Source organism: Aulostomus chinensis, chromosome 9, assembly GCF_037954235.1.
Source record: "Aulostomus chinensis isolate RoL2024-O1b breed Wild chromosome 9, RoL_Achi_v1.0, whole genome shotgun sequence".
In the NCBI taxonomy this organism is placed as follows: Eukaryota; Metazoa; Chordata; class Actinopteri; order Syngnathiformes; family Aulostomidae; genus Aulostomus; species Aulostomus chinensis.
The window spans coordinates 18,542,344-18,558,895 of record NC_141328.1 but is presented as its reverse complement, the minus strand read 5'-3'; the positions used below and the strand labels follow the sequence as shown (position 1 = coordinate 18,558,895).

Genomic DNA, 16,552 nt, shown 5'->3' with positions numbered 1-16,552 from the left:
CACATTTATATTATGTGTATAAATGTATGTGTACATATATAAATATATATATATATATATATATATATATATGGAGAGAGAGAGAGAGAGAGAGAGAGAGAGAGAGGCTAGACAGATAGGTAGGTAGATATATAGTCACACACAGTTAGACAGATAGCCAAATCGGTTTAACTTAACATACTTAGAAACAAATTATTAACTGATGGGAAGCTGAAACCATATTAATCCTGCGCATGTTTTTCTTGCCTCCCACTGTTAATGCTTTATAAATACAACAAAATCGCTAATCTGGTGAAGAAGATACTTCTGACTCATGTCACGACGAAGCTTTGATCAAGGCCTATATGCACAAAAATGATGAGAAAATGCACGCCCGCACATACACACACAGAAACACGTACACACACACACACTCACACTGAAACTCACTTTGCCACTTTGTTGATAACCGGTGCAAAGTTAGTGGGTCCATACAGCTGCACTGTTCTCAGGCTCTGGAAGTAGGCCTCCAGGACTCCCTCTATGCCCACACAGTTGGGATTATCACTATCACCACTCTGCAACACACAGCAAAACAAGATGAAGTACACGATGGCACTGCAATGAATGAGGAACCAATTCAGGGGACACAAACCTCAAATTTAAGATTGTCTAACAACATGGTCTGGGTGAATACTCAAATCTGATTGGGTGCTGGGTGTCCATTAATTCCTCATACGCAAACATCTACGAAGAAGTTCCAGTCAAAATGCCCGTTCACCTTCAAAATGAAAGCTATGGCATATGACATGACATTGTATGAATGTAACAGTATTACTGTTGTAAGTTCAAATACTTTTTCAAGAAAGAATATAACAGTTTAAATACTCAATATTTGGTGGGTTTATCCAAATACCCTCCGTTAAAAACAAAAAATTATGATGAAATACAAAATGGGAAAATTCTAGTTTCATGTATGTTGACTTATTTCCAAACACCGGAGGAGTTGATAAGTTAAAAATGTTAGCCTTATCCTTCAAAACTAGCATGAATATGCTTTTTTGGGCTGGGGTAAAACCTCATTAGAAATATGTGATTGACCCTTTCACACGGTCAGTCGATTAGCTTGCCAGGTTAAAAGCTTTGACTTGGTGTGTCACATTCTACTTCACAACCAAGCTGAAAGTGTGACAACTGCTCGCCGCTGTGCAGATTTGATCAGTCGTGTCTCTTTGCAGGTTGATGCTTCTGTAAGAGCCAAAGTGTGACGCTCTGGTCAGTACATGCATATTTTAAAGCTTGTTAAAGCATACCTGCAGGTGACTGGCGGCTAGTTAGCATACTTCATTAGCATAAATGTACAATGCTGTGTGAGACTGTAGCAGAGTTGGACTAGTGGCAATTGTTTTTTTTTGTCTTTTGTGTGGGTGAAAATGTACATGTGGCATTGGCTAATATTGGCCTGTTACTAGCAATTTTCTTGTGAGATGATACAGTAACTGAGTGTCCTTATGCTATTCTGTAGCTTGCTTTGAATTAGCCAGTTAGCTCATCTGCGCTTTGAGCTGTAAAGTTTTATTTACACTTCATCCTTCCTCTCCTTTTACTGATGATACATACCCCTCCTACTATTACATTGAAAACCTCGGTCTTCTCTGCTGGCACGTCAAGCTTGTTGTGTTACAAATATCAATTGCTGGGTTTTTATCACTCCGTTTTAATGCACATTTTTAAGTGTCACATCCGAAAAAGGGTTGGAACACAACAATCCTTAAAAAGAATTCTCTATTTAGCAAGCAGATGATTTTTTTTAAATTCTTTTTTTGGATCACTTGAGGTGGTTTTTGACGAGCAAAAAACAAATTCCTTCCTCTACAAAATAGAAGATGTCAAAACATGTTCTCCCTGCGCCTGCGTGGTTTCTCTCTGGGTACAACGGCTTCCATGGAGTCCATCGCAGGACCAACACATAGAGACAGACAACCATTCACACTCACAGTCACACCTATGGTCAATTTAGAGTATCAATCAGCCTCGTACTCTCTTGATGTCTTTGGACTGTGGGAGGAAGCTGGAGGACCAGAGAGAACCCACACAGGAACAGGGAGAACATGCAGACTCACACAGAAAGACACTGTGCCTGAGCCAGGACTCGAACCTGGAACCTTCTTGCTGTGAGGCGACAGTGCTGACCACTGCATGATCATGCCACCCGACTACAACCAATTCATGGAAATTCACCTATTTTGCATTTCTCTCAACAGATACACTTCACGTTGATATGGGAATGTTATTCTCTACCTCCATCCCTACATGTGATGTCGTGAAACCCTGATGGAAATACGGCACCCAATAATTCATTTTACATTTTATGTCTGTTGATTTCATATTTCTGCACCCAATTCATGTAGATAACGGCAGAATGGTTTCAGATGAGTGTTTTTTTCTCTTGTTTTTTGTCCTGTGGAGAGAGACAGACTGTCCCTGACTTGTACAAGTGGTTCTCTTGTAAATTTGTTTGTGCCAAAGAGAAAATTGGTAAATACCACAAAATACCACAGATCCTGTCAAACCACTTACCACCAACACTTATGTATGAGCCTCAGCCTTTGTACTCTGATGCTGTGTAACTTTTCTTTTTTAAATATAGAAGAAACACTGAGTCATTCTTAGGGCTAATTCTGAGTCTCTTCAGATTTGATGCTGGATTGTAGTCAGGCAATCTTCCCCGCTCATGAATGAGTCATTTTTAACCCCTCTCCCAACAGCCTGGTAAACCCGTCAGCATTATAAAAAGGTGGCCATATTTCGCATGAAAAAGTTTCAACTTAAAACCTATATTGATAGGGAGAGAGCTGTCTTGAGTGTTGAGCAGAAGGACGCCAGTGAAAGGGCTGCTGGGAGATTCACGCTGGTAGGCAGATGAGCCAACTTCTCAACCAGCTGTTGTCCCAGCGACAACATTGTGGTCCAAACGACTCCCCGTGATGGGTGAACTGTGTGCGCGTCGTGTGTTCGCATGCACGCTCACATGTGTGTTTGCTTACCAGTGGGAATGCGTGGGAGATTTTTCCATCAGGGGGCAGCTTAGCTCCGAAGCCATAGGCAGGAAAGAGCTTGTCACTGTCGTAGTCTTGGATAATCTCCCCCACTGCTTTCAGGGCCATGGCGTATGCATTCATCTGGTAGGGATTCATATAGTGGAGGGAGGTGGGCTGAGATGGGTTACCTTGGAGGAAGACACACACACACACACACACACACACACACACACACACACACACACACACACACACACACACATACACACACACACATACACACACACACACACACACAAGTGAAAGATGAGATGTCTCCATCCTTCCTTCTGCTTGTTTTTCACCTGCAAGATACAAGGCTATCACCAGCGCAGGGAATGATTAATGCCAGGAAAATACCAAATGCTTCATCTTCTTCTTTCCTACAGATTTATTAAAGGTATTTTTTTGTCCATTTTCGCGATAGGGACCGATGTGAAGTGAAGAATATATTATTATCGAACACATTTACAATACAGAAATAAATGTTAACAAAAGGAGTGAGTTTCTCTGGCTGGAGCTGCTGCTCCTGCACGAGGAGATGAGCGTCCTGCTTTTAAAGAGGGTGAAAGGATGGCAGTGGGGTTGAAGGGGGGTTGATTTGATTAGCCGGGATTGACGCCTGCTTCTCACACGCCTCCTGATAATGTATTCCTCCTAATCCCATCTAGCTTCCAACTGTGCCACAGGTGCACTCTGTCTTTTTACAGGCCATGAAAATACCACACACATTCACCAGGTCCTGTTAGCTGAATTTTTTGCTGCATGAAAATGAAAAAAGGTAACAATAAATACAGCGGTGTGCGTGCATGATCGCCGTCACACGAGTTGGCCTGCTGTGACACATGGAGGAAAAGTCAAGTTACATTATGAAAATGAAAAGGGACAAATGCCTACGACATTGATGGGTTGTGTAAGGAGTGAAAACAGAAAGCCGAGTTGTTTGAATAATTTCAGAAAGAGAAAACTGCCTCTTTGAGGTGATCTTGTTGTTTGACCAGTTGCTCTCTAGCATCAGAGAAAAGAGGAAGAGATGGTAAAAATATATATTTAAATAATTTTCTAATTGTCATGATGGAGATCTTGAACAATTATAGGTCAGTTATAGGTCTTAAAGCTGTCCTGCTGCTCCTCTGTAGGCTTCTCGGTCATTATGGTTTGGGGTAAATACAGTCAATAAATTGGGTTGAGCATCACATAATCCCTGCAAATGACTTGGGTCACTGTCACAATTTGATCCACTTGGCATTTGACATTGGGAAAGTTACACGAGTTGCACAATTAAATTGATTCGTGAGGAAGCGTAGTTTGTTTCTGTCCTCGAAATGTAACTTAAAATAAATACAAATGCAATATGTAATAATGCATTAAACTGGGAGAAATAATTAAAATACAACAAAACTGAAAGCTGAAAATTTAGCTTATTTTGCCCATTGTTTTACATGATACAGCGTAATCTACCTGGCAACCGTTATGCAGATAAATTTAGGTGACCAGAACATAGCAAAGAAACGATCAAGTTAGCAGAGGGCTAACAAGAATACAATGCAAAAATGGCAAAAGTGGGGTTTTTTGTGAAGATTATCGTGCTCAACAAACATGAGTCTCATAAACTGTTGTTTGTAATCGATTTTAACAACAGTAAAAAATAAACTATGGTCAAAATCCTGTTAGCTTGTTGTCGATGGAACCCACGATGATGCTAACTGCTAAGTTAGTCTACAAAAATACATCATTCTCTCTATTAGCTCTCTTGTTAGCATAGCTCTGTTCGAAGATTTAAAAAAAAAATCTAACTTCCAGTATCTATAAAGTTCAACACTTTGACTGAGGTATGCTAACAATTTTCAACCACTGCCTTTCATCGTGCTAAGCTAACTGGTAGTTAGCCAGGCTCTCTGCGTCTTGGCAAAGTGGCAGAAGTGTATTTATCTTCTTGTGATGACAAAGGATGACATTTTCATCTCTCATTGCTGGTGTTGCTCAACCATTACTAAGTTACACACTGAGATGAGATAATAATAATAATAATAATAATAATAATAATAATAATACACCAGTAAAGACATGTAAATCCCACTATTCAACAACTATCAATATGAGTGTTATAATCCAATGCTGGCATATGTTCAAGATTAAATGAGTTAAGTGTTTTGAGTTAAAAAGACTCAAAATTGAATCTGTTCCCCTTTTGTAACCTTGAGGTTAATCAAGTGCTCAAATACTCCAACCTGCAAAGCTGAATCTGAGATAGTGAGGAGTCGCCATTCACACATCAATAGAAATACATGCCAGAGAATCTCATGACACAGGTGACTCACCATTGGATGCTGTGAAGTCTATAGCAACCGTGAAGTTCAGCTGTGTTCTTTTGAAGCGGAAAATGCATAAACGAAAGAAGAGAAAGACGGAGAGCGTCACACACACTTCAGTATGCTTCATTCACTCTCCTACACATCGAAACAATGAAGTGCACATGGTGCACTGGCTAATTAGTAAAGCAGGACAATATTCCCTCCCTCCCACCACCGTCATCTTGAAGGTCTAATTAGGCAAAACAAATGCAGCGCGTGATGAAAAGTGAATTAACTGAATAAATTAGCTATTTACCAATGAGATTTACCAATGCAAACCTGCCCAAATGTCAATAAGAACAAACGTGAATTTAGTGGGAGGCCCACAAAAGAATTTCCAGGAAATTCAATCTATTATCTTCAGACAAACATACACACACAAACACACACGCACGCGCGCGCAGACACACACACACACACACACACACACACACACACACTCTCAGAGCAGGTTGATTATTATTCCACTCACCCTCCGCGGATGAAATCCACAAAGGTGTATTCGGACTCCACTTTGAAGGACAGCAGAGTTACCTTGCGGGTACACACACACAGACATAAAGTGATCATACACAAACACACACACACACAAATTCGCACATTGATAAATAGAGGAGGAGGGGATTGGGTGAAAAAGGGACCACAGCCAGGGAGGGAAGAAGGGGAGGTAAAGACAAACAGGTGGCCAGACATCAAGAGAAGCAGATGTAAGAGGTGATATATATATATATATATATATATATATATATATATATATATATATATATATATATATATATATATATATATATATACACACACATGAGGTAATATAAAATACTCTGTGTCTGTGACAGGCATATATGGGGGAGGTGTGTCTACTTACAGTTCCAGAATTGATGTATTTCTTCTTTTTGCCCTTCTTCTTGGGATTTAAAACCTAACAGTAAGAGAAGGGAATGTAGGTAAGGTAGTGAATCAGAGGGTCACAGTAAAAAAGAACAACCTCACATCATGCCCTAGGAATGATGTCTGAAAATGAACATGAATAATTCAACAGATTCCTCATAATGCTGGCAGTCAATGAATTGTAAGCGGTATTCTATCTAACTGTGTGTAGAGAAACAGCAGTGGAAATAGAAATGGACTGAAGAGATTGAACTTTTCATTAAACCGTCAACGTAATGTTGGGGGCCGAAATATGCAAAGCTATTCATCTTTTCTGGAAGGGCTCATTATCACGTACTGTTATTTCTTAATTCATTATGCAATAGTTGCGTTCATTTGTTAGCTCGGTGAGGAGTCACAGTGTCGACTTTACTCTAATAAGCTCTGAGGTTTATGCCTTTGTGTTGATGTTGTGTGTTTCTGCATGAGAAATGAAGTTGATTATATCAGTAAACATATCAAAAATCTATCAATTTATCTTTCTTTAGGGATGCATGATAATTTTATCAAGCCAGTTATTTTTTAACTTAAATGAAATTCAGTAAGTTTACGTGCGCTTTTCAGTAAGTACAAAATTTGAATCATAGAACTTAAACTTGTTTTATGTAGATCATATCGACATCAGTAAATGTCTGTTATTGCTAAAATCTGTCATAAAATATTGACCAAAAAAAATAATTCATGCATCTTAAATAAGAGAGTAGAAATTTAAAGATTCATGGATTTCTATCAATGCACAAGTTGAGATATTATCAATGCCCTTAATGTTCAAAATACTTTTTTCTCTTTTTAGCTTATAGTTAAGATTTTAATATGCATGGAGATGATAACTGGAACTGTATGCATTGAAAGAAATTGAACTGGATTTTTTTTTTTATAAATAAAATATCATTTAGAGTATCAATCAGCCTCGTCCCCTCTTGATGTCTTTGGACTGTGGGAGGACGTTGGAGTACCAGAGAGAACCCACACAGGAACAGGGAGAACATGGAGACTCACACAGAAAGATCCCGTACCTGAGCCGGGCCTCGAACCCGTAACCTTCTTGCTGTGAGGCAACAGTGCTGACCACTGCACCACCATGCCGCCAATAAAAGAAAGTATTAAATAAAAAGAAAAACCTTGTAATTGCATTACAGTGTTCTGTTATGCTGATATGAGAACAGCATATGTACGACAAACACTGCCAGCTTTGTAACTCAGTAACTCTTATCACTGGCTAGCTAGGCTAGCTTCCACTATTTCCCACTGGAAGCTAGCCTAGCTAGCCTGGCTAACCCCCACTTCTTCCCCTATGTACAAAGTCTAAATATCGCCTATAAATCTTGTGGAGGGTTAGTCGGTAGTGATCAAGCCACAATTTCAAGATCCCACCCAACTTAGCCGTGAGTGCTAGCCCTGGTTACGACAGAATTACGAACTTTTAGAAGCAAACAATCACTGTAATGGGACATTAGCATTACATTCCCTTGTTACATAAAAATATGAAAAAGCAAAAAAATAAAAGCCTGTAAATGTCACTGTAGCTTTTAACTTGAATCAGGTGACCTCAAGACAACACAACCTCACCCTACATGAAGTGACAGGGGAAAACAAAAAGTTTTTTTTTTTTTAAAAAGGCTGAAAGATACATGCAAAAAATAAATAAATAATGGAATGTTACTGGAAACATAAACAGAAAGAGCAATATTGACTCATGGCCCCAGTGGCATCCAGCAGCAGGGAGGGTACAGAGAGGTTTGACTTTTCCCTCTCAAAATGCCTTCTATCAGCTACACAGGATTTCATACAGTTTTAGAGACACTGACCCTCAGACGTCCCTGGGTTGAAGTTAAAAAGAGGGTATCAAATAGCGGTTTCATCCCCTTGGCAAAAAAGTGCAAACCATAACTGCAGCATTTTGTGACACAAAAATGAGAAGAATTAAATTGTCATGGCCCAGTCACAAGCCATTTCACAGCATCTGACCTGGAATGACTCTACTCGCATATACAATTTATCCTCTATCATTTCCTTTGAGAGCAGCTCTTCATATATTCTATCAACTACATCTTCTCTTTTCCTCTAAAAACACACACAAAAAAAGTGCTTTACACCTTTGTGGAAAGCAGCCAGCCCAAGGTAAAATATCACAATAAAATAGTGGTGGGAAACAACTGTGCGCCAATGTTGTGTCTCACCTCATAGACATTGAACTGGTTCTGCCCCCGAGAAAGCTCTCTGTAGCTGGTAGTGAACTCGCCAATGAAGTCATGGCTGCGTGCGAGCACACGCACACGCACGCACGCACGCACAAACACATACACACACACACACACACACACACACAGGCAAAAATGAATGCAAATGTTATCCTGTTTATATCCATCATATCTTTCTTCTCAATCTTTCTTTCTGATCTGTGTGTGTGTGTGTGTGTGTGTGTGTGTGTGTGTCTGATTCCCCTACATAATAACTTCAAACTCACCCACATATTATAGGTAAGACATTTAATTTCCTTCTGACATTTTAAAGGCGTGAATCAACATGAATCACACTGAATCCAGATATGCTTTTTTTTCTTTTACCTTCCATCTCGATCCCAGTCGTAGACGTCTACTTTTACAGTCCTGAAACAGACAGAGAACACATTATCTCTGAAGATCTCTTTACCAGATCATCTCCACTAAATAAAACCAGAACATGATGTTCCATTTAATAAAAAGACGAAGAAAAAACCCCCTCTTGATTCCATCACCCAGGGGAAAAAGAACAATTCTCTTATTCAATAATGTAATTCAATACTGTCTCCTTCTTGCTGCCGACTGGTGGGATTCAGCACGGACGGCAGGATACTGGCTCAGACCACAAAGCTTAACAATCCACGTCTGAGTTTCAAACCCTGTAGGATATCTGCATCCGCAGGTGGAAGATGGCAGCAGCAGCAGCTGACCCGACTTTGGAAAACAGTTCAGGAACATCCCTACAGGAACCACCGTGCGCTCAGACTGCTGACCCATTGACCATCGCCTCTTTAACTTTTTGGTTCTCCCTTTCTACTGGAAGGTGCGTTCGAATGCGTGAGCATCATTAGAAAGGTGAGAGTGAACCCGAAGATTGATTTGAGAGTCAGCTCAGCACTCAGTGTTGATCTTTCTTAGTCATAAATCTCTAATAAACATTTTGCTTTGGTTCGTCCTCTTTTAACATTTTGACTACTTTGAGTGTAAATGTGCTTTGGTTGTTGAGGCAGTTTTTGGGTTAAGAATTAGCTTTGAAACAGTTGTTTCATTGATTCAGTGAAATTTTTTTTTAGCATTTTTAAGTGAATTAAAATGTTGTTCTTTTTTTAAAAACCCTCCCAATTACCGCATTTAATCACCAAGACCTTGAGGGCCACCATAGAAAAAAAATCCCAGCATGAATTTTTCCATGGCGGCCCTCAAGGTCTTAGGGACTTAACTGCCACATCAAGGGCATGTTTCCACTGGCTCACTTCAGCTCGGGTTGGGTCACGTTGGGCCGGTTTGGCTCCGTTTCCACTGGCCCCAACACGCTACTAACCATTACCATTTTGGTCCCTGCTGCGCTGGGATTCCAAGCGAGCCGAGCGGGGACTAAAATGTGACGTAAACACAAAGCGGGGCACTGATTGGGTAGCTTACCCGCTTACGTCGTCTAATTGAAACTGCTCGTCGCTTGGTAAAGTCTTTTATACGTTTCTTGGGTGTTCTGTTTCGCCACTTGAAGCCTTGCCTGTCTGTCATCCCTCAAAAACCACAGACCGAGCGACAGGCATAACGCTGCCTTCATGCCATCCATTATTGTTGTTGTGTGGCACACAAATTACGCCGGGGAACTCTTGGCTGGTGAGTCCACCCACGCTGATGTGGTACCCAGTGCTCGTGGAAACGCACCAGTACTGAGCCAAACTGACCCAACCCCACCCGACCTGAGCCAAAGTGAGCCAGTGGAAACGCGCACTAAGTCACCAAGACCTTGAAAACTTAAAAGTTGCTTCAATTTGCAGTTTGACTTGATGAACATAACATAAGAACTCAGTAAAATAAGGTTACCAGATTTCTGAAATGAAAAACAGGGATATTTCCACTTGAGAGGTTTAAGATCAATGAATATTATCAATATGAAAGAAAATCGAAACAATGATGGTTTTACGTATTTTGACTTTTTATTGCGTCAAACCCTGGAGGAGATGAGACGGTAAATGTTGAAACCTCTGGCTCCTCCAGGAAAATCAATCAAATGCAAAAATCAGATGGCGAGAAAATTGAGCGGCCAGCCAGAAAATGTAAAAACAGTTTCTTCCTCACATCCACAGCAGAATGAGCGGCTACTGTAGCGACCATTGTTCTCGTCTGTGTGCAATGACAATCACAGATATGACGAACGGTTACTACGGCGCCAGGTCGTGCCGCTGTTGACAGAAGCACAATTGGGATTTATTTCATTCTGCAGGTTGTTTTTCATTCACTGTGGAAGCCGGAGGCATTACAGTTGGCAGGTTTAGTGTGGGACATCTGGTCTCCCTTCTGTTAATCTTACCTACTTTTGTACATTTGGCAATTGTTCCTACGAGTATATGTAAGCTTTTGGATTAAAGTCTGCAAGAGAAAAAGATTTTCTTCGTTCCTGTGATTCCTCTTTTGGTACATTTACTCTGAAATTTTCCAAAAACCAAACAAACGGCTGTGCACCTAAAGTTAATCAATTGTCAGGAGCCATCACTGGCATCTTGTTACGCCTTGTTTGCTGAAGACCAAATGACTCGCCGGCTTGCGGACACTGACACGCCCCTGTCAGAAATGAAGAAGGCACTGATGAAAGATTGTGTTTGTTTCCACTGGGGTCTTTCGTGTGAAAATGCTAGACTTTATTCACTCAGGTTTGACCACATTCTGTCTAGACAGCATTTGCGTTAGCTGTCAGGTACAGTAGCTACCATCTCAAAAGTAAACACAGTCTTCTGTTCTTGCCGTTTTGTCCCTTTAAATCTAGCCTATTACACGCTAAATTCATGCTGTTTTTCTCTGCTCAAGTTCTTTGAAATGGCCAATAACACTTTCCATCGACTCAAGCCACCTTGAAATTCACCCTGTGCTTTGTCTGATAATATTTTCGTAATGCTAATGCCTGCACTTCTATTACACTGACAACAGAAATATTATATTTTCTACTTTCAAGCCGCACTAAGCTATGGAACCAAAAATAAAGCTGAAAATATCCTACATTTTTCTTACTGTCAGCAAATCTCATGAAAAGCCTGCAATAACAAAAACTGATCCTCTTAAGCATTAAGTTTTTCTGCCCTGCTAAAATGATTGGCTTATTCCTCTGAAACCATTCAGCTCTGTTGGTGTCCAAAAAAAAAAAAAAAACTATTAATCTAAGTCATGGCTGACATTTTATTTCAAGGAAATCCCTTCAACTAAGTCTTATAGTGCTGTAAATTCTCAAGGGGGCACCAAATGTGTCATCTGCAGCTGAAAATAACCAAGGGTCCAGCGTTTCCACTATTTGCTTCTTTTTCAGACGGATGGGCTGATAAGGTGCAATAATAAAAAGAAGAAGATGCCTACATACTGGAAACACGTTTCGCACAAATTGTTGCCTTGTAATGCTGCTTTACTTTTCTTTGAGACAACTTATGTAATGTCTCATCTCGTCATCGCACATGTACACTTTCTTCCTGCTCCCCTGCGAAAGCTCTGACGCTTAGCATAGGTTGCATTTCTCTCTCTCTCCATAGATATATATATATATGTGTGTGTGTGTGTGTTTTCTTCTACAAACAAGTGCTTTTTCAGTAAAGCTACAGACTGAATGTAGTGTGCACCTGGTAGGAAACGTCCACCACATGGAAGTGTGGAAACTGAGTCAGTCTCAATAACACCAGTGCTGGTCCCTGGGACACCATGACCGACTGCTGGCATTATTCTGACCGCCCCAGCAACAGGTGATGTCATCCACTTACAGATACTGCCTGGACCCCACTGGTTAATACGTGTTCTCCCACATTGTTTTAAACAGAAAAAATCAGGCAGCTTTATGATGGCGAACGGCCGCATGTAGGTTATGTAATCAGACTATCAGGTGTAAATCTGTAGTTTTTAAGTATGTGATTTCTTCGACATGCGGTTTCATTGCTCTGTATACATAATCAGGTTGTTTTCCCACCTGTCGTAGTCGCCATTGCAGAGAGCTCGAACAGGGATAGTGAAGGACTGCCACACAGGATTCAGGGTGTTCTTGATCACCTCAGTTTTATGACAGATGGTGAACCTGCCGGCAACATGAAAGACCACTGAAGGGAGAGCACGCTTATATCGCTCACATTGTACCTGTGAAAATAATCCCACACCACTTATCTACAGCTTCCTCTGCAATGTTACCAACTGCTTCGGAGGTTGTTGTGTCTTTTTATATCTGCTTAAGTATATCTGGGGGACACGAGGGAATTGCAGATTTAGTTTTATTGTGGCAAAATTCTCTCGGAGGCAGAGCAGCTGCAGGAAGCAAAGTCTGAATGAGAACTGATTCTTTACTTGATTCCGAAATAAATAAATAAAGAAATGTGGGAAAAATGTGGTTATCATCCTGAAATTATCATGAAATAACTTTCTCAAGCTTTCTTAGTCCAACACAGTCTTTGAAAACTATTTATTGCAGCGTCTCGGAGTGCCTTGATTAGGCTTGCAGCACTAAAACAGCCCCTACAATCCCCCGAAAGTGAACATGCTGATGTTAGCTGCATATTAGAACAAATCTGTTGAACATATGGCTGTTCAATTATGTATCGCACTGTTGGACTACTTTGAAGGTGAGCAGAAAACAATCATTTCAGCTTTAAGTCTTTCAATCTCTCTCTATCCAGCCAATAGAGGGCGATTTTTCTTTCACAAATGTTGATGTAACTAATTATTTTAAGTTTGAGTATTTTTAAAAAGCAAAACAAATAATGTGTGATAAATGAGATCTAAATAATTTTGTTTGAGATTAATATGATTGCAATATAAGCCACTCTACTAATTCCTGATATTCTATTTGTGGCATGCAATTACTAATATTATTTTTCTTTGATTATTCTTGTGTTTATGGTGGTTAAATCTCCGGAATATTCCACATGGAAAAAGATGGTTTAACTATACCTTCGTTGCCATGTCACAATGCATTGCTCTAAATCAACTCACCCAATGCTTTACACCGTGTCATGTGATGTGTTGAAATTTACAGAACTAGTAAGTATATGTCCTGTAGTGCCACCTACAGGAAGCAGGAGGTATTATCTGCACCACAGTGAGCGCGTAGGCCTCCAAACACTCGGCTGTGTTGTTTGTGCCCGTTAGCATGTATTTAAAACACAGTGTTTAATAGGAAAAGGACAAAAACTGAACTAATATGAGGCTAAATGAAGCTGTTCGTAAAAAGAAAAAAAAAAGTGAAAAGCACTCTCGGCCATTTACAGCTCATCACTTCAGTCTCAGCAAATGAGACATAAATAACACCTGTGGCACATCCCACCTTTTCACAGGGATCATTAGAACGTCACGTCTGAATAATGATTGTGTTCACTGACATCGCCAAGTCGTCCGTGGCGAAGCAGCCGGTGGGTGCAAGGTGAACATTTTAGCGCTCAAACTCACGTTCCATCCTCGTTACTCCGGTAGAAAACCAGGAAGGGGTCGGACTTGCCAAAAAAGTCTTTCTTGTCCAGCTTGTTGGCACACAACTGCATGGTTGCAATATCCTGAGAAAAAAAGCAAAATTCTTTTAGTCTGTATCATCTTTTAGATGGTGTATCACCTTAAGGTCAGTAACTTGTTTTTTGTCAGGAAATAACTTCTTGTAAGTGGGATTTTGTTGTGCAATTCGGGCCCGAAATGAAAAGCAAAGTAATTGGCAGAGAACAAACTCTTGCATAACAGTAAAGCCAATTCCCAAACAGCTGGAGCCAGATCGGCTTAATAACCGATGCATAGATTACAGTGATTGCAATCCACTGTTTCATTTGAATTATACATTTTATTAAGTACGAGAAACAGATTTTATTATGAGCTGCCTGTAATATAATAATATAACGGGAGAGGGAATGGCTTCATACATATGTATGGTTGGTTACAGCTGTTATTAAGGATCTGCATTATTGCTGCTTCTGTTATGAGATGCTGGAGACAGGGAAGGGACGGACAGATGGATGGAGAAGGAGAGGGACAGATTTTCCTCAATGGGACCATTAACCCATTGCCATCAGTAGTAAGGCATCATAGCAAATGGAAGTTACTGAAAGATATGGGTTTGCTTGCATGCACCCACACGCGCACACAACAAACACCAAAATTTCTGAGGAGCATCAGAAGCTTGTCAGGAGTAAAACCTTCCACAGTAACGACAGTAAACACACCAAAGATAAACCTGTGCTGATAATAGCCTCTGAACAAGACACACAAACACATACACATAAAATTCTGTTAGTATCTGACTGCCTGCTGGTATTAATATATTACTGTGGCTGGGGCACAGCCAAAATTGGTGGAGAAAAATGACTTAGTTGATCGCTGAAAACCATCTTGAGTGTTAACACATTTAGGGGCTGCCCAGAGGTCCGGGTGACACAACACACACTGGAGTCCTGATTAAATGATCCGCATGTTCAACTTCAGCTCATTTGTCACAGTGCGTCATCTGTTTTAGAAAGTTGTGACTAAATTTTGCGTCCGTGTGTGTTCTCATACTTGCTCACCGGTGGGGACCAAAGTACATTTTTAACCAACAGAGTGAGGACGTGTTTAGAAAATGAGGACGTTTTAGCCGGTCCTCAGAACTTCAGAGAGCTGACTGACGCTCAGATTTTGGTTTTAGGGTCGAGATTAGAATTAGGTTGTGGTTAGGTTCTAGTTGTGGTGGTTCAGGTTAGAGTTACGGGCGAGTGAATTCATCACAGCAATGAAAGTACAAGAATGTTTGTGTGTGTGTGTGTGTGTGTGTGTGTGTGAAACCCACCCAATAATTCTAAGTCGTTTTTGATTATGCACAGTTATATGTCCGTGTAAAATTACAAAGAAGTCACATGATTTTAGCGTGGAGCTAACAGATACTGACTACTTACAGGCGGGCAGACAAATGTATTAATAAAGGACACTTTCACACCAGCAGGCAACTCAAAGCGCTTTACTGAAAAAGAAGACATACATATGGGAAAGAGGATTCTAATTGAAAACAATAAAAATCAATCGTAAATGCACAAAATGCAAGTACACAATAACAATAAAAACAAACAAACAACAACAAATAAAGAGGCGAGACGCAGCTGTTAATTAAAAGCAATGACACACAGATACATCTTTTGCTTGGACTTTGAAGTAGCCAGCTAACGTTAGCTTCACCATGGCTGATTATGGCTCACGCAACAGTTAGTAATCCAGAACCATCGGCATCAGGATTGATTTGAGAATTTACAACTGGACAGAGACAATAGATGATAGCATACGATGTGCTTGAGAGTTTGTTCAATAAATTGAGGGCTTTGGCTACTTTTTCTTAGTTTAGTAAGTATCTCCATTTGCGCCATGCTAAATATATATGTGGCTGTCATTTACTGAATTCTGGAGTCACCACAAAGTCATGCATGGAGGAAAACGTTTTCATGAGTTCAAGACTCCTACTAATGGTTTCGAACACCTTAACTATAAAGTTAAAAGAAAAAGGTTATATTGTAAAGCTAAAAAAAAAGCTTTGCTGCTAAGCAAAGTGGCTTTGCGAATTCGAGCTAAAGTTGTGCTACAAACAGTCAACCAGTATAAGAAACGCAGCTCAATGATAAAACAATGTGACAGTAGATCTCCATCTTGAGCTGATTGAACCTGCCAAACTGAATGCATGATGTCACTCAAGCTATTCTGATGCAACGTGTTAGTGCATGTGAACATAAGACCAGCACTAGAAGCCCTCTCATGTAACAGTTCGCCCAGTAATAGCGAAAAATTCAATAAGACATGATGACAAAGTATGCATGTGTGTAAACGTGTGTGTCTGTGTGTGTGTGTGTGTGTGTACTGACCCTGCAGTTACTGAGCTCCTCAGCACTTAAGATAATGGCTCCACACTTCTTTCCTGGAATACCACTGAAAGGGAAATGGGGTCATTGTGGAAAGGTATAGACTATACAGTTAAGGAGACGCATTAGTGGACATACAGTAAAGGGTGTGAACAGGAGAG

At 40.3% G+C, this 16,552-nt stretch overlaps 1 protein-coding gene across 1 annotated transcript in view; it reads right to left on the bottom strand.

Annotated features, from left to right (window-relative positions):
• The window catches only part of cpne9 (copine family member IX), a 98,411-nt gene that overhangs the window by 12,316 nt on the left and 69,543 nt on the right, over nt 1–16,552 (bottom strand). The window contains exons 8-17 of the mRNA XM_086214075.1: nt 16,395–16,458; nt 13,981–14,084; nt 12,515–12,619; nt 8,908–8,949; nt 8,521–8,596; nt 6,279–6,332; nt 5,886–5,947; nt 5,381–5,427; nt 3,027–3,208; nt 430–557 (exon numbers count right to left, since the gene is read on the bottom strand). Of these exons, the coding sequence (XP_086070201.1) occupies nt 430–557; nt 3,027–3,208; nt 5,381–5,427; nt 5,886–5,947; nt 6,279–6,332; nt 8,521–8,596; nt 8,908–8,949; nt 12,515–12,619; nt 13,981–14,084; nt 16,395–16,458 (864 nt within the window). The remainder of the gene's footprint in view (nt 1–429; nt 558–3,026; nt 3,209–5,380; nt 5,428–5,885; nt 5,948–6,278; nt 6,333–8,520; nt 8,597–8,907; nt 8,950–12,514; nt 12,620–13,980; nt 14,085–16,394; nt 16,459–16,552) is intronic.